Source organism: Cervus canadensis, chromosome 1, assembly GCF_019320065.1.
Source record: "Cervus canadensis isolate Bull #8, Minnesota chromosome 1, ASM1932006v1, whole genome shotgun sequence".
Classification (NCBI taxonomy): Eukaryota; Metazoa; Chordata; class Mammalia; order Artiodactyla; family Cervidae; genus Cervus; species Cervus canadensis.
In genome coordinates, this window is record NC_057386.1 from 46355043 (window position 1) to 46381336 (window position 26294).

Here is a 26294-nt window from a genome sequence, read left to right on the forward strand (position 1 = left end):
CTTTTAGAGGCAGAGTTCTTTTGAACATAGCTCTTAGCTAGGGTTTATTTTTTTAAATTGGCTGCTAAGTTGTTTGACTTAACGCTTGATGGTGTCTTAATTTTGGTGCTTCTCACAAGAAAGTATCACTTTGGTAATGTGTTTGATGTTCTTGTTGCCCCTGTAATTTTCATTCCCTGTTCATTCCCTATATAGTAGCTTTCATCCTCATATGAAATATGAACTATGCTAACTCTATCAATTAGGCATGATTTATCAAAAATTATAAGTATGTGTCATGCATTGTTTTTTACTGGCCTAATGAAGTTTAGTCATCAACATATACCTCTAAAATGTATTCAGCAGCATATAGGTAGATTTTCTTATCTCTATTAGTTTGAGAAAATATTATCCAGATAAACAGATGAGTTGAGTTTCAAAAGTAATCACCACTTTGATGTAAATTACTCGTGGTCTCAAGGAAAAAAAATTAGTGCTAATCTAATGAAGGAAAGAAACTTTGAATTTTACAGTTTTCTGCTTTTGAACCAAGTGCAAAATAGTTATAAAACCTCATTTTTAAAAAGACCAAAAAGTTTTTTATAGATAGACATCAAAGTGTTTTGCGTTCATTGTATGATTCCGTTTGACAGTTGTTACATGTTATTTCTTAGTCACCGCCACTGTTCATGTTTCAGTATATTCTTTTGGAGCTGTACTGCATCTCAGTTTCTTTTCCCCTGTTAATTTTCATTTCTGTGTGTTTCATTGCCATTTTCCGTTTTGCAGATTATCCCACATCATCTCATTCTACTAAAACTGTCTCCCCGTCACCTGCCTTTCTTGATGAAGAAGAGTTCAGTGACTTTATGCAGGGGCCTGTAGAAGTTCCCTCATGTGGGCCTCCGTCCACTCCCCAGCCTTTCCAGTCTTTCCATCCCACCACCCCATCTGGCCAGGTGCATGCACAGAAGGCTGGCGCACGGCCTCTCCCTCCAGCTCAGAGTCCGCTGTCTGGTGCCTTACACGGCGTCCCTGGGCAAATCCCTTGTCTCTTTACTGCTTCGGCCTCACACAGTGTGCAGGAAACAGGTAACTCCTAAGCTCTTAATGAGAGTATTTTGAAAAATCTAGGAAAATTTATTTCACTTACATAAGTAGAATAATACAGTGATGTTGGCAAAGAAACATGGGCCTGAATATGTGAGTACTATTGAAATTCACCAAAATAAGACTCTAGATAAGAATCTAGTTTTTTTTTTTTTAAATCTGGGGACCTCACATTCTGAAAAAGTGATTTGAAACTTCTATTGCTAAATTTGGGACCTATTTTTTATTATTATTTTTTAAATTACGATAGTAAGCTAACAGATTTACAGGAGACTTGGAAGTATAGAAAAAAGTTACATACATTTCCGCTAAATATTACAATTATTTTTAAGTAAATTTTTTGTTAAAGTTTTAGTATCAAGCTCTCAAAAATTAATAGAATGAATAGACAGAAAAATAGAGGTATATAGTAGACCTGAAAAGCACTGTGAACCAATTCAACAATTAAGATTTATACGGTTTTCATACAACAGCAGGATACAAACTCTGCTCGTATTTCCTGAACTGTAAATCAGGAGACATTGGAACATATCCAGGAATATAAAGCAAGGTGAAAAAAAACAAGGTGCAAAAATTTCATGGTCTAAAGGTATTGAAAGGATACAGAGTCTGTTCTCTTATCACTGTGAAATTATATTAGAAATCGATATCAAAAGTTATTTGAAAATAACCCACGTATTTTCAAGTGCACTGTGACATTTACCAAAACTTAGCCTTTGAAAGCCTCAATCAAGTTAAAGACTGAAAAAACACAGAGACTGATTGCGGAGAAGAAACATTTAAATGAGAAATTAATATCAAAATGAGAATATCAAAGATTACTTAAAAAACCCCATGGGCCTTAGGAAACATCACTACGAACAAAGCTAGTGGAGGTGATGGAATTCCAGTTGAGCTATTTCAAATCCTGAAAGATGATGCTGTGAAAGTGCTGCACTCAATATGCCAGCAAATTTGGAAAACTCAGCAGTGGCCACAGGACTGGAAAAGGTCAGTTTTCATTCCAATCCCAAAGAAAGGCAATGCCTAAGAATGCTCAAACTACCTCCATTGCACTTATCTTACACACTTATAAAGTAATGCTTAAAATTCTCCAAGCCAGGCTTCAGCAATACGTGAACTGTGAACTTCCAGATGTTCAAGCTGGTTTTAGAAAAGGCAGAGGAACCAAATTGCCAACATCTGCTGGATCATCGAAAAAGCAAGAGAGTTCCAGAAAAACATCTATTTCTGCTTTATTGACTATGCCAAAGCCTTTGACTGTGTGGATCACAATAAACTGTAGATAATTCTGAAAGAGATGGGCATACCAGGCCACTGACCTGCCTCTTGAGAAACCTGTATGCAGGTCAGGAAGCAACAGTTAGAACTGGACATGGCAGGATGGCTGCTATCCAAAAGTCTACAAACAATAAATGCTGGAGAGGGTGTGGAGAAAAGGGAACCCTCTTACACTGTTGGTGGGAATGCAAACTAGTACAGCCACTATGGAGAACAGTGTGGAGATTCCTTAAAAAACTGGAAATAGAACTGCCATATGACCCAGCAATCCCACTTCTGGGCATACACACTGAGGAAACCAGATCTGAAAGAGACACGTGCATCCCAATGTTCATCGCAGCACTGTTTATAATAGCCAGGACATGGAAGCAACCTAGATGCCCATCAGCAGATGAATGGATAAGGAAGCTGTGGTACATATACACCATGGAATATTACTCAGCCATTAAAAAAATTCATTTGAATCAGTTCTAATGAGGTGGATGAAACTGGAGCCCATTATACAGAGTGAAGTAAGCCAGAAAGATAAAGAACATTACAGCATACTAACACATATATATGGAATTTAGAAAGATGGTAATGATAACCCAATATGCAAAACAGAAAAAGAGACACAGATGTACAGAACAGACTTTTGGACTCTGTGGGAGAAGGCGAGAGTGGGATGTTCTGAGAGAATAGCGTTGAAACAAGTATACTATCAAGGGTGAAACAGATCGCCAGCCCAGGTTGGATGCATGAGACAAGTGCTCAGGGCTGGTGCACTGGGAAGACCCAAGGGTGGGATGGGGAGGGAGGTGGAGGGGGATGGGTATGGGGAACCATGTAAATCCATGGCTGATTCAATAGTCAATATATGAGCAAAAACCACTAACATATTGTAAAGTAATTAGCCTCCAACTAATAAAAATAAATGGAAAAAAAAAAAAAAAGAACTGGACATGGAACAATAGCCTGGTTCCAAATAGGAAAAGGAGTACGTCAAGGCTATATATTGTCACGCTGCTTTTTTAACTTATATGCAGAGTACATCATGAGAAACGCTGGGCTGGAGGAAGCACAAGCTGGAATCAAGATTGCTGGGAGAAATATCAATAACCTCAGATATGCAGATGACACCACCCTTATGGCAGAAAGTGAAGAAGAACTAAAGAGCCTCTTGATGAAAGTGAAAGAGGAGAGTGAAAAAGTTGGCTTAAAGCTCAACGTTCAGAAAACTAAAATCATGGCATCTGGTCCCATCACTTCATGGAAAATAGATGGGAGAAGAGTGGCTGACTTTATTTTTCTGGGCTCCAAAATCACTGCAGATGGTGATTGCAGCCATGAAATTAAAAGACACTTACTCCTTGGAAGGAAAGTTATGACCAACCTAGACAGCACATTAAAAAGCAGAGACATTACTTTGCCAGCAAAGATCCGTCTAGTCAAGGTTTTGGTTTTTCCAGTGGTCATGTATGGATGTGAGAGTTGGACTATAAAGAAAGCTGAGCACCAAAGAATTGATGCTTTTGAACTGTGGTGTTGGAGAAGACTCTTTGAGAGTCCCTTGGACTGCAAGGAGATCCAACCAGTCCATCCTGAAGGAGATCAGTCCTGGGTGTTCATTGGAAGGACTGATGTTGAAGCTGAAACTCCATTACTTTGGCCACCTGATGCGAAGAGCTGACTCATTGGAAAAGACCCTGATGCTGGGAAAGATTGAGGGCAGGAGGAGAAGGGGACGACAGAGGATGAAATGGTTGGATGGCATCACCAACTCGATGGACATGGGTTTGGGTGAACTCCGGGAGTCGGTGATGGACAGGGAGGCCTGGTGTACTGTGGTTCATGGGGTCACAGAGTCGGACACGACTGAGTAACTGAACTATATTTAGAAATTAAATGCCCACTTTTAAATGATAGGTTTATCTAAGAAGTTAGAATCCATTTAAGCCACCTTAGAATTTTAAGAACAAACTGATTTCTTCAGAAGGTGACTCTTGTTTGGGGAAGTACCTACGATCATTTTCTTAAGAGTGATGAGCCAGGAAAAGCTGCTTTAGAAAGTGCTCTCTGGTTCAGTGATAAAGCCCATGGGGGTTCAGAAGCCCAGGGTCTCCATTTACTATCAGTTTGTCCTTGGACAAATCTTGGAACGTTTCTGTACCTCGGTTTTAATAACATGTGTGGACGAGGGGTGAAGTGGGCAGTTACTCTGTCTTGAGATTTAGAATAGTGCTGAGAGGGCTCTTAGCTGACATGTTCTTGTCCACACTTTCTCAATTGACAGATGCAGAAATAGGCAATAGTCTATAGAAGTGTCTGTATCTTGCGTAGGTCACCAAATTTCTAAAGTAATACATCTTCCACTATGCTATTCTACCTACTGTCTCACAGAATTCCTGAGAATCGAAGAAGGTAATGATGGTAAAGTTCTCTAAAATCACTGAAGTATCTCAGGTCCTGGACAAACGTGTGGGCTTGAAATATTTCAAAATTTACATTATATGTGGCAGGGCCTTCCCTTTAGAATCTGGGGGTGGAAATAGATGGTTGAAAAATTAGAAGCTTGCAATAATATACAAATAATCCTTCATGCTGTTTGTTTAGGCTCTTCCTTGGAGGAGAAGCTCCTAGTATCTTGTGATTTAAGTACATCTGGGCAGGAACAAATTAAATTAAATACCTCTGAAGTTGGGCACAAAGCCCTAGGCCGAGGTTCCAGAAAGAACCGTCCCAGTTTAATGGCCAATAATGGGGGTGCTGTAGATGGACGTGTAAGTGGTACCACTACCGCAGAGGCAGAAAAGACTTCAGACCAAAACCTGTCCATTGAAGAGAGTGGTGAGCTCATGAAATTTTCAGCAAAAAGTTCATTTAACCAAATGTCGCTCAAACGCTAACACCTTAAGCCTTAATCTTAAAATGAATGCTGCTTGATTTTGCTAATTGAAATTTTGCTTAAAATATATGTAATGCATTCTTTTCTGTAATTAACCCCTACGATTTTGCTCTGAATTCTTTCAAGACACTGTTAACTCCTTTTGAAAAAATTTTTGATAACCAGTTTTTTAATCAAAAGCATTCCTGGTTTAAAATTTCTTCTTTTACTTTATAAAAACTTTTTCCCCTCCTAACCTTTCTGTTCTTCCTTAAGGTTGAAAAGTTAAAATTTAACTGGAAAAGTCACCAATGAAAATATAGTTTTGCTTCTTTGAAATAAACCATACACACTGCTGCCTGAAGATCCACATTTTTGTAAACTCAACTTGCAGAGATGAATGTGGACAACCCGGGAGGCAAACATTTGGAGGCTGTTTAAAGGACAAAGTGAAAAACAAAAAATTTAAATAAAAATGTTTTACATCTGAGGCAGCAGTGTCATATTCGAGATTTTAAAACATAAGACTTTGCAAAGAAACGTTATTAAAAGCTGCAAGTGAAGCTTGGGCGATTTTTTTCTTGTACACGTAATTTTTAAACCATTGCCTGTCATGTTTTTGCCTTTAATTTGTAATATATGTGAATGGCACAAGCCTCATATGATCCAGAGTATTGATTTGGTACATTTAGGGTTTTTTGTTTTGTTTGTTTTATGTTTTTAGTTTATGCCTTAGGACATGGTTAATGTACAAGAGTTGCTTAGAAACCAAATTTTAGTTGAATTGGTGACTTTTTTTTAGTGTCTCCAGCCAGCGCTCTTCTCATAAAAAGCCATGACTCAGTGTGATTTCCGCTTTTGTTGCATGGACCATTACATACATTAGGTGATGTTCTTTATCTCCTAGGTGTAGGGGTATTTCCGTCACAGGATCCTGTTCAGCCCAGAATGCCTCCTTGGATTTACAATGAGAGTTTGGTTCCAGGTAAAAAGAGCTTTTTTGCCCAAGATTCCTATCTAGATATTTTACTTCAAATGTTGTAATGTAGTTGTAAGTGTTTACTATTTAGTGGCTATAGAATATGCAGAAGAAATTACAACTATTTTTTCTGAAAGAGTACAGAAAATTAAATACAGCTAGTGTTTATGACTGCCTCATATATGAAATAACTACATAAATGAAGGAAAAGTCTTTTGCTGTAAGGTTTTAATGACCATCATATAACTTTTGTTTCTAAAAGGTTGTCTTAGATTTACTATGTCTTAAAAGACACTATCAAAATATAGCATCACCAACTCAGTGGACATGGATTAGAGCAAACTCTGGGAGATAGTGAAGAACAGGGAATCCTGGCGTGCTGCAGTCCACAAGGTCGCAAAGAGTCAGACATGACTTAGCAACTGAAGCTTTTAAACACATGCATAATTTCCTAGCCAAAATATGTGTTCGTGGACTTCCCTGGTGATCCAGGGGTTAAGAATCTGCCTGCCAATGCAGGGGACATGGGTTCCATCCCTGGTCTGGGAGGATCCCACATGCCGCGGAGCAGCTAAGCCTGTGAGCCACAGCTGCTGAAGCCCGCATGCCCTAGAGCCCATGTTCCTCAGCAGCAGCAGCCACCGCAGTAAGAAACCCGCATGCAGGAGTGAAAACCTGGCAGAGCCAAATAAATCAAATTTAAAAAGCATATGTTCATGTGGTACGCCTGCTGACCTTTAATCCGTATGTAATGCTATATGTAAAATTTCTTTTTAAACATTTTTCTCTGTCTACCTTAACCCTACTTTCATCCATCAACTCCTCTAACTAGGGTCGCCAGATTCAGCAAATTTGCATACAGAACATCCAGTTAAATTTGAATTTTATATAAACAGCAAATGATTGTTTAGAATAAGTATACCCCATGCAATATTGGCATCCTGTATTTTATACAGCAACCCTACCCCTAACAGCTTCTCCCATTTTGTCTTTTGGAAAGTCCGTTTTATTGTGAAAGCCTCCCCAGTGAACCCTTCCTTTTTTCAAACACTTACTCTCCTCTCTCACTTCAACTGTAACTGTGTCTTCCTCTGAAGGCTCTTTTCCCAAACACCTTACCCAATGATGTTTTCTCTAATAGCCTCTGATTCACTGGGACAAAAGAAAGGTGATATGGGTATAATTTGTGCTTCCCAGTGCTATTAATATTTGCAGATTAGTTCCACCATCATTACAACTTCTTTTTTAAAATCCAAAGCATCTGCTTATACCACCTCTGTCTTACTGCTGTTACTGTCTCCTAGTGAGAAGACTCCCTCTTACCTTTAACCCAACATCTTCATCTGTAGAACCAAGCTCCAGCCTCTCTTCTAAGCTCCAGACCCTAATTGTCTGCTGGACATTTCCACTTGAATATCTTTATAGCAACTCAAGCCCTTGATGTGGCTTCAGTTCTGTTAAAGCAGTTTGACTTAGGATTATTCATGTATAAGCATCAATGACAACAAAAAAGGTGAATTATTTGCAATATGTTTACATTTGTAATCTGGTCTTTCCTTTAATAGATGCCTATAAGAAAATTTTAGAAACCACAATGACTCCAACTGGAATAGACACTGCTAAACTTTATCCCATCCTGATGTCATCTGGACTTCCCAGGGAAACTCTTGGACAGATATGGGCCTTAGCTAATCGAACCACACCTGGAAAACTGACTAAAGAAGAACTTTATACCGTTCTTGCCATGATAGCAGTAACACAGGTAGACATTCTTTTGAAGGTTAGGTTTATACTTTCAATATAAACTGAGAGAATATAAATCCTTTTTTCTACAACTTATAGAACTCTTTGGACATTAAAATTTAGGTTATTTTCAGGATGGAGTTCTTCAGAATGTACAGTTTATATGATATGCATGCTAGCACAATACTCTCTTGTTTAAAGACTTTAATATATTAAAATTCTCTGACCTAACTGTAATCCTTTTGAGATTGAAAGTTAGTAATAGATGAAGTTACTCTCTCTGTCCTTTGAAGTCCTTGTCTAAAATTCCTTAAAGTGTATTCAGTCTGGCAGCCGTTTTTCTCATATTACAAAATCATTGTAAAGGATTTGATTAGAGTGAATTAACCAAACTTGTCAGAGAGTGAAAATGTCAGAATGAGTGTGTGTTGGCCATTTCTTTGCTAAATATTAGATTTACATTAACCTTATAACTTATTTTCTTGTGTCAAATTCCTGAGTTTGGGGAGAGTCAAGAGTAGAACACCCCAGGCCACAGATTTTACATTTAGGTCTCTGTGTCAGATTTGAGCTGTATGTCATTTGCAGTTTCCTGAATTGTTCCCATTTTCCTCGTGTTCTGTGTAGAGGGGTGTTCCTGCCATGAGTCCCGATGCTTTAAATCAGTTTCCAGCGGCTCCTGTTCCAACGTTAAGTGGCTTTCCTGTGACTTTGCCAGCTGCTGTGAGTCAGCCCACAGGGATGCCATCCGGCCCTGGAGGCTCCATGCCCCTCACCCTCGGGCAGCCAGTCATGGGCATTAACCTTGTTGGGCCAGTCGGGGGAGCTGCAGCCCAGACTTCCAGCGGCTTCATGTCAGCTTACCCTGCAAATCAGGTAGATGCAGAGGCTGTGTGTATTCCAAGTTATCTCTGAAAGTGAATCTGAGCAAGTGTGTTTTCCAAGAAATGTAGAAAAGATTGCTGGATTATGATGGACACTGGCAGTGGAAATTAAGCATTGTTAAAATTGTTAAAACAATACAACATTGAATTTTTCATTATTTAAAAAGCAAAAGAATTTCTGAAGCCTTCAGATACTTGAATTTTGGCTAAAAATGTGTAGTTCTTTATCATATATATTTTAAACATCAAGTTTAATAAAGCTAGTTAAATCCTTAAGCTGTTTTTTTGAAAAAGCTGCTAAGCCTGATTAAGATGTTTCAGTTTATTTTTCATTTCTCAGTTTAGCAAAAAAAATTTTTAAACATATATTTAGTGTTAGTAAAAATGTGGGATAAAGGATTTTTTGGTACAGCCTTTTTGGAAGGCACGTTTGGCAATAGCTATCAAAATTCTAAATATTCATGTCTTCTGACCCAGCAGTCATGCTATTAGGAATCCATCTCATAGAGCTAGTAACTCAAATGAGCAAAAATATATAAGAATACTTGTTGTAGCATTGTTTGTTAGAGTGAAAATTACGAATAGCTGCATATCTATCAATCAGAAGAAAAATGTTAAATAAGTTTTGGCTTATCTATACAGTGGTAAACTATTGGATTATTCAGATAAATGTGGTGGATGCACATATACTGCATGAAAAAGATGTCCATGTTAAATAATTTCATTTACGTGCAAAACAACATAGTACAAGCTTGTTTTTCAATAAAACAAATGAACTGTTAACAGTGTTCACTTCCTAGAGCATGGGATTACGAGTCAGTGTTCACAGTTTATACGTGTATGTGATAGATTAAAACAGGCTTGTATCACTGTATCATATACAAATGTGATTAAACTGTTTCGTAAAGATGGCAGTTTCTCGATCTATTAAATGTGATTCAGCTATTTAAAAATTATATAAATTAAGTTTAAACCAGCCTTTTACCATTTTTACAAGAGTGTTTATAAGTACTAAGCAGCATTCCTGCCTTAAGCAGTTGAGCAGATGTTATGTCTAAAGGGTATTTTTCTGAAATTAGATATTTGTACTGAAATGGGAGCATTTTAAAAGGTTGTCTTTGAGGTTGATGGTTAAAGATTTGTTATTTAGCTTTTTATTATTGGATGTTTTCTGTTTCAATGTCCTCTGTAAACCTAGGTGGTCAAACCAGAAGATGACGACTTTCAGGATTTTCAAGATGCTTCCAAGTCGGGGTCACTTGATGACTCATTCAGTGATTTCCAAGAGTTGCCAGCTTCTTCAAAATCAAGTAATTCTCAGCATGGAAGCAGGTAGAAAAGAGTTGCATATCGCTAATATACTATTTAATAATTGAGAAAGAGGCAGTCCACAATAAGAAGCCTAAGTATAAATAAAAGAATTAAGACTCCTTAGTCTCATGATTCCTAGATGATCCCCACTTTTATTCATACTTTTGTTCTCCAAACTTCTCTCCCCCTCGTCCACCTCCAAGTTCTCCCGTTCCTCCCAGTATAACACCTACTTGACAGTATTTCTTTTTACTTGTGCTAAACCTGATTTATTACAACTGAGTGTATTTGTGCAAGGATGACTTTGTATTCTTATATTAGATTCAGGTCTTCAGCTGCTGAAATGCTTTATAGACAGGGTACATATTTTAACATGTTGCAATGTAGTATATATTATTGCTAATCTATACTATATACTAATACAGTATTGCATACTATCCACAGAAATCATTTAGAAATTGAAATGAATATATATTTCAAAATGAAATATGAGTAGACATGAAATATAAAAATTCATGTCTCTCTTATGTTTAAGTTGAAATCAATGGCTTTTAGGCCTTGAGACTTCTGTTTGCATGAAAATGTTAGTTGCTCAATTGTGTCTGACTCTTTGTGACCCCGTAGACTGTAGCCTGCCATGCTCCAGGCAAGAATACTGGAGTGGGTAGCCATTCACTTCTTCAGGGGATCTTTCTGACCCAGGGATCGAACCCAGGTCTCCTGCATTGTAGGCAGATTCTTTACCATCTGAGCCACAGTTGCGTAAATGTTTTTCTGATGTTTTACGTACTAGTTTAACTTTTAGGCATAGTAACTGATTCAGGATGTGGTCGACACCTTTCCATCTTTTTTTAAGACTTTTTTTGTTTGTTTGTTATAGACCATTCTTAAAGTCTTTATTCCGTTTGTTAAAACATTTCTTCTGTTTTATGCCTTTGTTTTTCGGCCACAAGGCACATAGGATCTTGGCTCCCTGACCAGGAATTGAGCCCCACCTCCTGCATTGGAGGGCAAAGTCTTAAACCACTGACAGGCCAAGGAGGTCCCTCCATTATTTTTTAAAAATTCATTTACTTATTTTTGGCTTTGCTGGATCTTCATTGCTTCATGTGGGCTTTCTCTAGTTGCAGTGCTTGAGCTTCTTGTGGTGGTGGCTTCTCTTGTGGAGCACGGGCTCTCGGGCACATGGGCTTCAGTAGTTGTGATGCATGGGCTTAGTTGCCCAGAGACATAGGGTCTTGGTTTCCTGACAAGGGATCGAACCCATGTCCTCTGCATTGGCAGGCAGATTCTTAACCACTGGACCACCAGGGAAGTCCCTCCATCATCTTTTAAAAGTATTCATTAATAAATACTTCTTCCACCGAGTAGCACATATGAGGCTTTGAGTAAGCAGTGTGAATTTCTTTGGTTGTTTGGGAACTTGTTTTTGTCAGGATACATATTCCCTTTCTCTTATATTCCTGTTTGTGCAATTTCACTTATCTTTTCTGTTTTAACCAATTGATTATCTCTTAGCACTTCCTGCAGACACTAAAAGAAGAACTTAGGGATAGGCATTGTAGAGAATTACAAATTAGGGAAAGAATTATTTTCCTAATTTTAAAACTACATCAAACACTTGTAAATGACACGTAGAAGAAACATATGAGTGATGTGACTGTAAAGTACTGGGAGTTCCAAGCCACACACGTATTATTAACGTGGTAAACACATAATCCTTCTTTCTCAGGTCTCTTCCTGTGCACAAATTGATATATATATATATATATATATATATATATATATATATATATATTTAATATATATGTATTTGGCTCTGCCAGATCTTAGTTGTGACACGTGGAATCTTTAGTTGTAACTTTTGGGATCTAGTTCCCTGACCAGGGATCAAACCCGGGCCCTCTGCATTGGGAACTTGGAATCCTAGCCACTGGACCACCAGAGAAATCCCACAGATTTGATCTGTTCTGCTCTTGTCTAACATGTCTGAACACCCAAGGCATCTCAAATTACCTGCATAAAACAATTCATTATAAAGCTAAATAAAAATGTGTTAAATCACATATCCAGTCACCTCATCAGAAACATGTTGTTTTTGACCCCCTCCTCGCTCCTGCTCAGTGTGGGAAAGGCCCTGTGTGATCTGGCTTCTGCCAGCCGTCTTGACTGTTGCTGTTTCCCCACAGCGTATCTCCAGCCACACCTGAACCGCCGAACTAACCATGCTCTCTCAAGCTTCTGGCCTCTTACATCCTGTTTTCTTCCATCTGAAGCTCCCTCTAAAGTTAATTCTAGTTCCATGTCAAAAATCGGTTTAATACAGGAAGGTTTTACAAACCCTTCTTCGTCAGTCCCCACCTCCAAGATGAGTTCAGGGTGTCTCCTCCTCTATTGCCATGGCAGCTTGTGAATATCTGTTCCCTAACTGCCATTACTGGTTTACCTGACTGTTCCCCCTCCCTCAGCTGTAGGTGCCTGACGACAGGATTTCATGTGTCTGTGTGTATTACTTAGCCCACTATATGTAGTTCATAAAGGTTTGTTGGATGAATATATTGTAGTATGGAGGTTACAAACTGAATTTATCTAATTGATGATTCATTCCTCTGGGAGAAAACTCTTCAGCAGATGAAATTTGAGCATAGAAAGTTTTAAGATGGTACCCTGACTTGAACTGTTTAGTAGGGTATTAGCAGTTTTGTGTGGCATTATCTCCATGTAATAGTTTACTGTCATGTATAGTCATACTTTGCAGGTTTTTCTTCTTCAATTCTGGCTTGACTACTACTATGCTTTTCTTGCATGAAAACATTTGTTTATGTCTAAGAATTCACACTCAGTGTTTGTTTATTCATTCAGACACATTTACATAGCATCTGCTGTGTGCCAGACATTGGGATAGTCACTGGAAATACCGAAGCAAAAGGCACAGTTCCTGCTCTAAAGATGCTTAGCTTTATCTGGGTATTTATATTGTCTAATAAAACTCTCTTAGAATTGCTCCTTCAGTCGTGTGTATGTTCATGTGTAATGAATTCCCTATCTTAACGATGATCTGTATTCCATATTGTGAATTATTTTAAAAGGATATTTGTTAAGTAATGAATAAATAGTTAAGCCTAGGTAAGACCACTTTGGGCAGTATTTATAACCAAAAAATAGGCATTGTTGGTCTGAGCAGATGAAAAGGCAAATAGTGTTAGAAATAGGCTGGAGCGGAGAGTATCGTTAGTCTGTGGGGGAAAAAATGACATTAGTTAAGAGCAGGCACTGGTTATGGACTGCCTTATGATCTGTGACATAATCTGTAAAGCGTTTTAGAAATAAGTGGCATGGTGAAAGTGATTCTTGCTACTGTGTATGGGATAAATGCAGCTTCCATGGTAATCCTGTTGTGAGATGATGAGAGATGCTCTCAGTTTAGAGTTACAGGTTTTGAGAAGGGTTTATCTGAGAAATTGGTTGGACTCAATGTTGAACTGGATGTCAGAGTCCTGGAGAGCTGGCACGAAAGGGCATCTGGAAGGGAAAAACATCATTCATTTATCCATTTGGAAAATACTTGCCGTGTGCCAGGCACTGGGGAACCCACATATGGTAAAACAAAGCAGACATGAGGTGCTGATGCTAGAATAGTTCAGAAGGATTAAGGCACATTGGGGTTTTCAGTTGGCTTATTTTCTTTTGCTTTTAATTTTTATTTATTTTAAAAATGTATATATCTTTGGCTGCGATGGGTCTTGGTTGCTGTGCATGGCCTTCTCTGTTTGTGGCGAGTGGGGTCTACTCACTGGGTTCGGAGTGCAGCCTTCTTACTGCTATGGCTTCTCGTTGAGGAGCACAGACTCAGTAATTGTGGTGCAGAGGCTTAGTTGCCTGATGGCATGTGGGGTCTTCCCAGATCAGGAACTGAACCCGTGTCCCCTGCATTGGCAGGGGCAGGCAGATTCTTAACCCCTGGACCACCAGGGAAGTCCTTCTTTTGCTTTTGAAATGGGTTTATTTAGCATGGTGAGCACCTAGGTAAAATCATCTACCACAGCTGCCTGGAGTAACTGTAAAACCTAAATGATAACTAGAGAAAAAGCAGAAAACTGTGGCGACTAAATCATTTAAAGTCTCATCTTTCAATAGAATGCAGGTTCTTAAATTTTAAAAAAATAGGCTGCTCTCACTGAGTGCCTTTTGTTAGTATTAAACAATACTAATAACCATTTCCATGTTTGGAACATGAAACATGTTACATGACTGGCATAAACACTTTCATGATGATTACAGATTTGGCTGGATCAAATATGTAGCAGGTGTCTGGTAGTGGAATGAAATGACAGTATTTGGTAGCACTAACTCCTCCAGCACTGTGGGTGCCCATTAGCACACCTGTGTATGAGCTGGGTTTTCACCTTGCTTGTAGGCCACTGATAAGAAGATTTAAATGACTGTGGAAAGATTTTTGCTCCAGGGCAAAGAACTCAATAGAAATCCATTTATATAACTTGCCATGTATGGTGGTATTGAATGACACAAAATAGTAGTGGAATGTAGTCATTCATATGTAAAGGTGGTTCTTCCAGGGAGCTGCCAGGGTCTGATAAGGAAAATAAAAAAAGCAAAGCTTTTGTAGTCTGTCTTTAAGCCATCCAAGAATTACCCACACAGATACTACTCATTATACTGTTTTTCCATTCAGCAGGGAAATGTGTCCACAGGCAAAAGTATCTTTATCTAATTTTGAAGTGATTGTTGTTTTGCTGCAAAGATAGCTTCTGGAACTTCTTGATGTGATCCTTGTAATAATGCAGATTGAATTTATTAACTCTTACTGCTGCTTATCAGAGGTGGGAACTCCTGCCAGTAAGCTATGTAGTGTGATCAAGAGGGACAGTTTGCATCTTGGTTGAACAGCATTTCAGAAATAGATTTTTATCTTAACTATTCCGCCTCTGCATTCTGAACCCATTTGAGAGAATAATTTACATGAAGGTTAACATAATTTAAACTACTGGGTTTACATACTTGGAGCAGTTCACTTTCTCAGATTTATGGATCTAAATCTAAAATTGCAGGTGGTCATTGTTGTATAATAATTATTTCTAATGCCACTCCAGTGGGTTTTTTCTTTAATTAATTAATTACTTTTTGGGCTATGCTGGGTCTTCCTTGCTGCACACGGGCTTTGTCTAGTAGCGGAGAGCGGAGGGGACCCTTGGTCGCAGCGCACAGGCTTCTTACCGCGGTGGCGTCTCGTTGCAGAGCGCAGGCTCCAGGAGTGCGGGCTTCAGCAGTTGCAGCACTCAGGCTCTAGAGCGCGGGCCCAGGAGTTGAGGCACACAAGCTTTGCTGCCTTGCGGCATGTGTGGAACCTGTGTCCCCTGCATTGGCAGGCGGATTCTTAACCACTGGACCACCAGAGAGTCCCATTCCAGTGGATCTGATGGCTTAAAGATGATTTAGATGGTCAGCATGGATCTGACCCCTCTTCACATAATCAAGGAAAGAATTACTGCTTGAATGCTGTTTCAGTCTATTTTTTTCAAGGAAAAAAAAAAGTCTTTGGTCATATGTGGTGTACATATATAGTTTCTTTAAAGCAGGGAGCCACAAGTTCTTACTAGGTATCTGTGTACCATTTTAACTCTAAGTTCTTCCTTGATGACATGATAGGGAGACAATGTTCTAGTCATTAAGAAATATTTCTTTTTCCCTTTTAGTGCCCCTTCTTTGTTGATGCCTCTTCCTGGAACTAAAGCATCAGCTTCAACAGATAAATATGCTGTGTTTAAAGGAATTGCAGCTGACAAGTCCTCTGAAAATACTGTTCCCTTTGGAGGTAAAAGCAGTTCACAGATTCATGAACCTGTGAATGTAAATCTTAGTTTTTAGTGGTGACCTTTTATGATAAATGTCCTTGAGTTGTGATCTCAAGGTTCCTAACCTTAATTGAGCTTCTGTCTTTTCATCATAGAGCCTGGTGATAAATATAGTGCTTTCAGAGAGCTCGAACAGACAGCAGAGAGTAAATCTTTGGGTAAGTTTTTGATTCCTTAAATGGATGAATTATTTCATTGTTTAATATGAGATTTTTACGACTCTTTCAGTAACATCCCAAACGTTCTTTTATTTTACTGTTTGTGGCTGTGTTTTTGTTTTGTTTTGTGGCTCTGGAAATTACAAGAAAGCAAAATGTGGTTCAGTTATTGGAAATCATTTTCTAAAAATTAGGGCAGACCCCAAATTGATGCAATTTCCTTTGAAGACAGTGCATTCCCTTTCACTGGAAGCCTTCAAGTCATGTTAGGCTCCTGTGGCCACTTTCAGTTATTTTAACATTCGATAAGACTGGAGCTGTTGGCAGTGCGGCAATCTGTGGACTGTGCAAAAGACAGCAGCAACCAGTCTATATGTCTCAAGGTTTTCAAAATTAGCTGTCATTTAATGAAAAGAGTGAGAGGGGTTTGTGTGCCTATGTGGTTCCCATCTCTAATAGAAGGACTTAAATAGAGTGGAAGGGAATTTAGAGTGATAATTTGAGAGCCATATATGTAAAGACTGAAAGTTTTATTTGTGGCAAAATGATAGAAACTTCATGTGTAGGATTTAGATAATCTATAGGTCAAATGATATCCTTCAAAGCTTAACCCACGCATGCTGTGAAATTCATATCCTCTACTGAGGAGTTCTTCCTGGGGACAGTACCACATTCTACCGTTTTGTATTGGACACTCAAACTTGGAACATCTTTCCACAGTCGTTTGTCCTAATTATCTCTCCAAGTAACGGGGTGGGTTCGGGGAGGTGAAGGGAATTACAAGAAGGATAAGGTGTACATGTGAAATTTAAACTATCGATAGAAAGTATACTGCTTAAATATCTCAAAAATTTTCAATATTTTACAGCTCTTAGGTTCTAGAACTGTTTCCTTGGGTTTCATTCAAGCCTTTAGAATGTAATAGCTTTCTTCCTCGGTGCTAGTATTAGGTACTAGGAGTCCAAAGATAAACCCCAGAGGAACCGTAGGTTTGTTGATGTGGCATTTACTCCTAGTGTTGCTGTCATCAACTCATGGGCCAAGGCAAGTTTGGAGTACAGAGCCGTGGGTTAACATCACGGTTCTCTCTATACTGTGGTGTTAGGGTTGTGTGATGTCTGTCGTTCCTGGGGAACGCCGCGGGCCCCACTGCTTTCTCAGTACCTTCCTGACAGACTCCCAGACGGCTGTCGTCATGCTTGCGTTCCCGTCTTATCTTTAAGGCTCTCCATGTAGTGGTGCCAACTTTGTTCATTTTGGGAGAATATATTTTAATTCTACTCTTGTTAAGAATACATTGGACTGCAAAAATTTGAAGTAAAACAGGAAGATGATTGTGTGACGTTTAATTAACCCTCCTTGAAGGTCATCTGACTCTCATGGAATGAAACTTTGTTGGCTTATAATACTTTTGCAGTTGACTAGGGCTCTTGTGTTAAAGGCGAACTTTGTAGAAAACTGATTAGGTGGATTGATTTTTTAAAATACTTAATACAGAAGGTAGTAACACAAAGGGTTGAAGGTAGTAACACAAAGGGTTAAAATATTATTATCAGTCAGGTAATCAGTTTTGTGTAGAATTTAGCAATTTTATGTCAGTAGTTCTTTGTCATTCGATTATATAACCACTAAAAAAAAAGTTGGACTGGCTTCATTACTGCAGAGGTGTAGTTTCTTAAGGCCAAATGACTGAGTTTAATAATATTTCCTTTTTACCACCCCTATAGTTTAAACCATAAACTTAAAGTAGGTGCAGAAAATACACTATATAGAGAAGTGACACTTTTTGTTTAAATTTTAGCAAAAAATGATATCTTTTGAAATGTCTTTAGCGCCTAGAAAGTAGTGGTTAGGGAAACTTAATGAGGATTCAGAAGTGGACTGAAAAGGTAGCCACGAAGTCATATGCTTTATGCACCTCCTGATAAGTAGGCGTCCAATGACTGTGACTGATTCATTTGCCCAAAAATCTCCTGTGTTTTTGAACATGTAAACCCACCCATGTTTATTTCTTTTTAACCCTTTCACCCAGCTTACATTTCTAGTGGAAACATTTACAATTCATCAGTAAGTTTAGTTTGCTGTGGTGATTTCTTTTACAAAATAACCAAGCAAAACTTGTCAGTTTCACAAATATTTTAAAGCAGCACGTCAAAAATTTAGGCTGTGACAAAACTGGCTGCTTGTTACCTTTTTATTTTACAGAAATAAATATTATCAGTGATACACTTGCCTAAAATTGTAGGGCAGTTTTTTAAGTTTTATATCTGCTGCTCCTGTCAGTTTGTGAAATTGACTTTAGTTTTATTAATGGTATGTATGAAAACATAAACTACAGAAACTCTGAATGCTCTTCCTCTCTTTCTAAAATTTCCCTAGTAATAGTAAACAGATTTCTCTGTGTTGATAAATTATGCTGGTGGATTGGTTAAGTATCTCAGATTAGGAGAAAAAATAAGCTTCCATTATTTTCCATGCTTTTTTTCATATGATATATCAAAGTATATATCATGTTACAAGCACAGAATATTTAAAGCCTGTATTATTTTCATGATAATTTTCAGAACTATATTTTGATTTTATATACATTTTTCTAGTTTATATGCTTCTTTATCTCATTTTTAGGGAAAAATATGATTTTAAAAAACAAGTGATGTTACTATAGCTATATTTATAATTGGTTTACCTCTGGTTTTCATTACCTGGTATAACCTGATGGATGTTACGGGAGATCTTCAGGTGCTATTAGAAAATGGAAATTGTTTGAACGTCCTGATGTCACGCCTGAGTGATTACATGCTCTCCTGTGCTTTATTGCTCAGTCGTGTCCGACTCTTTGTGACCCCAGGGACTGTAGCCCACCAGGCTCCTCTGTCCATGAGGATTCTTCAGGCAAGCATACTGGAGTGGGTTGCCATGTCCTCCTCCAGGGGATCTTCCCAACCCAGGGATTGAACCCAGGTCTCCTGCACTGCAGGTGGAGTCTTTACCATCTGAGCCACCAGGGAAGCCCGAGTGATAACATGACTGTGATAATAAAGAATAGAAACCCTACTAAGAACCATGACCCAGATTTTTACCAGTATCTTAACTGTATCTGTTTAATTATTTCTGAGAAATACCTTAGTACCTATTTTCTCTAACTAAAAAAATAAATTCTGTCAGTAACTCTATCTCCAGAGTAGCCCAGTATAAAATAAAGTTTAAATCCAACCCTCAAAATTTTTAATAACAGAATTGGTGTTCAGATCCCTTTGAATTTTAATAAGAACAAGAGCTGATTGGTACCGTGAGATGGCTGATTTCAAGAAAAGCCCAAGTACTCATAGATTTTTTTTTTTTGTAAGATTCAGTTTATTTGTTGCATGGCGTGGGGAGAAGCTATCAATACCTTATAATATGCCCTGAGAAAAAATGCTTTGCAAGTAAATAGATGCCTTTTCAACCTTTTCGGGGAATATTCTAGTCCAGTCACCAAATTTCCTTCAAATTAATGCCTCTGTATACTTCAGCAAAACCACATAGTTATCTAACCATAAGCTTTATGTGCCTAACTGAGTAGAGTCTTGTACATCCTAAATATTTGACGCAAGATTCTTTGTAATATTTCATAGGTACCGTGATTTTTTTCCCCCTGATTGATCACTGTGTTACACATTTTATCTTTGAAGGGCCATGATTTTAATATACCCCTCTTCAGTAACCTCCAGCTCCCATTTCTTATTCTCCTGGAGGCTTGGCTGGGTAGCCATAGTGAGGAAACATCCTGAGAGCAATGCTTTTGGCCAGTTGAAGGCCCTGGTACAGACTTAACACACTGAAATGAGAAAATGAAAATGATATGATACGTGTGTTCAGTTTGATTTTTATTTATTTCTCTATCACTAGCCTTCAGTGTGGATACAAAAGGGATACATGGTGTAGGGTACTATCAAACTAATGATTAAATAATGTGAAGCCCGTGAGACAAACATCTGTAATGTGCTTGTTCTTAACATATTTTGCATCGTGTGCCTTTCAGCTCGGCATTCTTCTGTATTTGATTGTTTTTTCTTTCAGGAGAAAACTTTGCAGAATTCAGATCTGCAGGGGCTGACGATGGCTTCACTGATTTTAAAACCGCCGATAGTATCTCACCACTAGAGCCACCAGCAAAAGACAAGCCTTTTCCAGCCACCTTCCCCTCAGGAGCTACCCAACAGAAACCACAAACACAAGTGAAAAATCCTCTGAACTTAGCAGATCTAGATATGTTTTCCTCAGTTACTTGCAGCAGTGAGAAACCATTGCCCTTTTCAGCTGCATTCAGCGTATCCAAATCCGTTTCCACACGACCCCAGCCAGCAGGGTCTGCGGCACCCAGTACAGCATTGGTGTCAACTAAGACTGCTAGTTTGGCTGATGATTTTGGAGAATTCAACCTTTTCGGGGAATATTCTAGTCCAGCCTCTGTTGGGGAACAGGATGACTTTGCAGATTTTATGGCCTTCAGTAATAGTTCTGTTTCGTCAGAGCAAAAGGCAGATGACAAATATGAGGCCCTTAAAGAGGAAGCTAGTCCTGGTCCTCTGACCAGCAGCACAGGCATCGCAGGGAAGAGTGGACAAAACTCTGCTGCCTCATCCACGAAATACGACGTCTTCAAACAGCTCTCTCTGGAGGGATCTGGACTAGGTGGTGAAGAGCTGAAAGACAGCACTTCTTCGGGCAAGAGCGATGATGATTTTGCTGACTTCCACTCCAGTAAATTTTCCTCCATGAACTCGGACAAATCCCTGGGAGAGAAAGCGGTGGCTTTCAGACACACCAAAGAAGACTCTGCTTCGGTGAAGTCCCTCGATCTCCCTTCCATCGGGGGCAGCAGTGTCGGCAAGGAGGACTCAGAAGACGCACTCTCTGTTCAGTTTGACATGAAACTGGCTGATGTGGGAGGAGAGCTTAAGCATGTCATGTCTGATAGCTCTTTGGATTTACCGACAGTTAGTGGCCAGCATCCTCCTGCCGCAGGTGAGGAATTGGTGAGATTGCTCTGGTGATGGTGACGCAGATGTCAGAGGTGGTTCTGTGGGTGTTCATTTACAGAAGAGGAAGGCTCTGGCTCTTAACCTTTATGAATGTCTGATAATTAACCTCTTCATTGCCGGTCCCCTTAAAGCAGTGTTGCTTTTGATTCTCTGGCTACTCGGATATGTGGTTACCGTGAATACAGTGAAACTTGGATAGCTAAAATAGTTTGACGTTTGAAACCTGACACCAGCTTGGTGTTCGAGGCACATCAAAATCCACTGCTAAACGAGCCACACATTGCCAGAAATGTTATAAAGACGTTGGCGGTGTCAGTCATGTCCCTCTGTTTCTGTGAGTGAGGTCAGGGTTTCCTCCTTTTTTCTTCTCCGGGGTATGTTTGTCAGCTGCCCATAGAGTATCCTTTTTGGTTTGCAGAAACCAACTCGTGTTAGGCCAAGTAAGTAAAAATGTCTAGCCAGTGATCCTGCAGTTTGCCACATCCCTACCAGAGAAGAAGAGGGCAAGAACTTGTTTGTGGGCACCCTGCGTGCCAGGGCCTGGCAAGGAGAAGGGCACCAGGTGTTAGTGGAATTCAGGTAAGGTTTTCAGTGCTAATGCTGTGACTATAAGTATTAAATTGTAACAGACCTTAGACGGTAGGATGGGGTAACTACTAACTTCCTCAGAAAACGTTTGAGAACATCTTAGAAGGGAACCCTGTTTAAATTCCATGTGGATTTACGTGTAGCAGTTGATTCTCTAGTCCAACTTCCTGTCAGAAAAGCTAGATTCCCAAGTGTCCTAGTCTTTATTTTGTTTTGTTCTTTGATGTATATATAGAAAGATACACCTATTTTGTGGCCTTTAATAATGAGAAATATCTCAGCATTACTGTATTATTCCAGAAAAATGCATACATGTGTGAAGGGTTCATTGTTGTTTAACCAGAGAGAGACACACAAGACACTTCCAAGTTTACAGATTCAGGCAGAAGTTGTAAAGTATGACGGCTTTTGCATACATCAAATTGGTCAAGTCAGAAAACAAAATTACATCCATCCTTTGGCTATTGAGAGGTTGGAAATGGTCTTAAACAGGGTGCTGAATCGGGAGCAAGGTATTGGAGGAGTGCTGTGTTCCACGGGCTCTTTGCTGAGGCCTTTGCCAAGTGCAGTGGGCTGTCTGCAGGGCAACTTGTGCCCCTGCCTGTCTACTTGTTTTTTTAATGTACTTTTCTTCAGATGTTTTTCTTTTCTTTTTTCTTTTTTGCTGCTCTTTGTTTGCTGGAGAGATTCTGTTTCTCTTTTTTGTATGAGCTGCTTAAGTTACAGCAGTCGGTTGCAAAGCGCTTTGTTTTCTGAACAATAATAGTGACTTTTTATTTTAAAATCTCATAACATGTACACTAGCCTTTTGGACTCTGAAGTTATGAATTAGAAGCTATTTTTCTGAAAGTGAGTCTCTATTCTTTCACAGTGCCAAACTAGATGTCGTTATGAGATGAGTCTAATCTGGGCTTGGGATGTCTTTTTTTTTTTTATTTCCCATTTTGGGAGGGGAGATTGGTTTCGTGACTGAGCTTGTTCTGATTGACCTGTTAAAATAATCTTCTGTGCTCATGTCCTTTTATGTATGTTTGGAACATTCCCAGCTTGGAACCTGTAATGTTCAAGCCAAGTTTCTTCAATTTGAGGATATTCTTAAAAGCGGATTGTTCTCTCCTTTTGATCTGTAAACCTCCTGTCCAAAAGGAGCAGTATCCCTTTAGAGTGGTTGTAAAAGGGGTTGATGTCTGACCAATGAGCTGTATTGTTCTTGACCAGAACTGCTGCGTGAATGTATTGGAGAAGGTAAATGACAGACTTCTCCAGTGCAGTTTGGTTTTACATTATCCTCATCTTGACCACAGTAGCTCTTGCTCTCTCAGATTGTGGATTAAAAGGTACATTTTGTTGGAGAAATAAGAAGTGAGCGGACGAAGAGAGAATGAGACCTAGTAGTTTATCTCTGGACCTTAATCCTGTTTGGAAACCCTAACTTAACTCTGAAGGGGATACTGTCTCTTTTAACTCCTGCTATGATTCTTTGTATGGAAGGTAGATAATACTAATAACATTGCCTGATTTCTCTGCGTATTATTACATTTAACCCTTTGAGCCCTTGCTGCATATAATTTCAACTAGGCTGCTTTTGTCCCCACCCCCCACCCCACCCCCAACTAAATTGAATCTCTCAGCACTAAAGCAGCTTGATGTGCAGTCATTGAGATCATCTGGTTTCTCTGGCAGCAAGAGCTGACCCTCTTTATGACACTGTCAAAGGGTTAGCAAGATTTCTGTAGCTCCCTACTTACCTACCTGTAAAGTAGCTCTTCTTTGACATTGAAAATCTTTGTATTTTAATCAGCGCCTTATTATTATTTTTTGGCTGCTTTTCTGATGTCTTTTTTTTTCAATTGGGACATTTTCTGTGTGAATGTGCCTTTTTGAACTTGCTTTGGTATATTCCTCTGCAAATACTGATCTGCATGCTTATTCTGATGACTTTTTTTCCAGCTCCTCTGTATCACTCTCTTTTGTGATCTGTAAGTCCTACGTTAATAAATAATTCTTTGGCATATTTTGAAAGTGTGGGGATGTGTGTAATTTATACTTCTCCAGGGTTAGACCAAAGTAAAATACCTGGTCCATGTCAAATTTAAACCCTCCTGTGGTTAGAGGGTTTTTTCCTTTTTGTTTATTTTGTTTCCTCAAACACCTTTTTCCTAAGAAAGTATTGGTACATTTTAGCCTTCTCTTATTATAATTCCACTGATATAACTATTTAACATGGCACTGGATTAAAATATAACTTAAAACATTTAAAAAGTATAAACCTTACATTATTACATGTTAGAAATTTTATTCCTTACCTCTAGTGACAAAACTGAGTAGATTTATTGCTTTGTAAACATCTTGGTGGCTGCCTCAACTAGGAGTTAAACTGAGAAGAGAAAGGAAAGACCTCAGTTTAGTGTTGGGGAAAGAGGGCCACATCTGTCAATAACTGCTGCTGCAGCTGCTAAGTACTTCAGTCGTGTCTGACTCTGTGCGACCCCATAGACGGCAGCCCACCAGGGTCCTCCGTCCCTGGGATTCTCCAGGCAAGAACACTGGAGGGGGTTGCCATTTCCTTCTCCAGTGAATGAAAGTGAAAAGGGAAAGTGAAGTCGCTCAGTCATGTCTGACTCTTCGTGACCCCATGGACTGCAGCCTACCAGGCTCCTCCGTCCATGGGATTTTCCAGGCAAGAGTACTGGAGTGGTTTGCCATTGCCTTCTCTGAGTATCTATAAATTAAATTATCAAATGATATTGAGATGGACTTCTGAACAGAGTATATGTGAACCAAATTTAGATTGATGATCTCTGCAACAGAAAGTGTTCTTGTTAATACTAGGGAGTCTCCAGGACTGGATTTGATTTGAGTTTGAAGTTGGGTACTTCATCCTCTAACTGTAGAGTGCATTACCTTTCCAGCTTCAGAATGTATTATGAAGCCACCTTCCTTTGGTCTTTTTTAACTTAGTCCATGAGGCGAGTTCTTAGCTCTTTGCATTTTTAAGAAAAGAATTTCTTTTTTTGGAAAGACCCATGAAAGTCAGCCACAAGAGTAAGCCAAATTTGGTTGTTTTCTTTTTTTTACCATTTTGGAGTATAATAGTAGGGAAAAACTTTGGGGAAAACGAGTTATTTGCATGGTTTTATTTTTTTTTTCTTATGTTTTGACTCTTCCTTTTAAAAAATTGAGTCAGAAAGGAAATTAAACCATTGAAGATGAAGATTTTGAATAGAATCTCTGAGATTACTTTCAGTACCTGAAGTATGCCATGTGGGGGGGGAGGCACGGAGATTGCATATTGAGACTAAGAAAATGTGGGTCTACACTTCAAAATATCATGTTTTCCAGAGCATAATGCTTTAGCAAGTTGAATAATACTTGGTTTGCAAAACCTTGTGTAATCATATTATGTTTTAATTATAATATGTGCTAACTAATTTGGAAGAAAGATTTTGGTGTAGTTTCTATCTAGCAATATCTGTTGCCTTTTGTTTAGAATTTTCTTGTGCCGGTCTTTTGGCTTTGGTGAAGGAATTCTTTTGTCAGTGGAGTTTAGTGGTATAATGGTCCATCTGGGGCTGCTTTAACTCCTTTCTCCTTTAAATCAGGCTGTAGAAAATGAACATAACTGTGCATAAAACATAATCACATTCATAAATGGAGCCAATTAATAAAAGTAACACTACTTTTTAGGGAGAAAGTTTTTATAATACATATAACAATATAAACTCACAAAGATTTGAAGGACTGTATTCTCTTCTGTAAGTTCCAGCAAACCAAAAAATACTATTTTGTTTACCCCCATGCCAGGTAAAGTGAGATATGATTAGTGCTTGACTTCACACCTCGGTATCTGAGAAATTATTCAGGTGTATTTATATTTTACAATTGCTCTGTTTTTCTCATTAAAATCCCTACTGATTTTTTTAAAAGTAGCTGATGAACATGGTGATAATTTTGTCAATATCAAAGAAGCTGGGCTAAATCCTAAAGTAACTGAAAAAAATCAAGCCATTTTATTTTTAAAGAGCTTCCAGCTTCGTTTTTCCATCAGTTGAATGAATGCTATTCGTAAGTTGTTTTGGAAAATGTTGGCCCATTGGCTGTATAGGGTCACTGTATATGGGGTGATATACTTAAGAGGTTCTCCTGGGTGCTGCTCTCTCCCTTGCGTGGCCAAAAGGCTCCAGTTGTAATTGCCATCTTCTGTGCTCATTTAATGTTTTTTTAATGATGACCATGTTCCACTGTTTGTCTTGGCACTGTTCCATGGACTTCTGCCTCCTCCAACTGAAAATATCCATAGGATTACCTTTTTTTTTTTTTTAATTGAACTTAAAACACCGACCCAGAAGCCTGCAGGTGCTTACTGATAGCCTGACAGCGCTTGAACCTTAGATTTACATGGGTCCGTACAGATGAAGAATGGTAGGTTTCTATGCAGGTTAGAAAATACTGGAAGGCGATTATACAGCAGCATTTTATGGATCACTTTCATTCCTGTTTT

General features: G+C 38.8%; 1 protein-coding gene across 15 annotated transcripts in view; it reads left to right on the forward strand.

Annotated features, from left to right (window-relative positions):
- Window positions 1-26294, forward strand: part of SYNRG (synergin gamma) — an 87110-nt gene that overhangs the window by 29230 nt on the left and 31586 nt on the right. For 9 of the 15 annotated variants that reach the window (XM_043481581.1, XM_043481589.1, XM_043481519.1 and 6 more), the window contains 9 exons: window positions 769-1071; window positions 4963-5196; window positions 6141-6218; window positions 7778-7974; window positions 8583-8831; window positions 10038-10171; window positions 15865-15983; window positions 16119-16181; window positions 20241-21188. In XM_043481581.1, the coding sequence (XP_043337516.1) occupies window positions 769-1071; window positions 4963-5196; window positions 6141-6218; window positions 7778-7974; window positions 8583-8831; window positions 10038-10171; window positions 15865-15983; window positions 16119-16181; window positions 20241-21188 (2325 nt within the window). The remainder of the gene's footprint in view (window positions 1-768; window positions 1072-4962; window positions 5197-6140; window positions 6219-7777; window positions 7975-8582; window positions 8832-10037; window positions 10172-15864; window positions 15984-16118; window positions 16182-20240; window positions 21189-26294) is intronic. The other 6 variants (XM_043481607.1, XM_043481622.1, XM_043481636.1 and 3 more) reach the window with 2 other exon arrangements.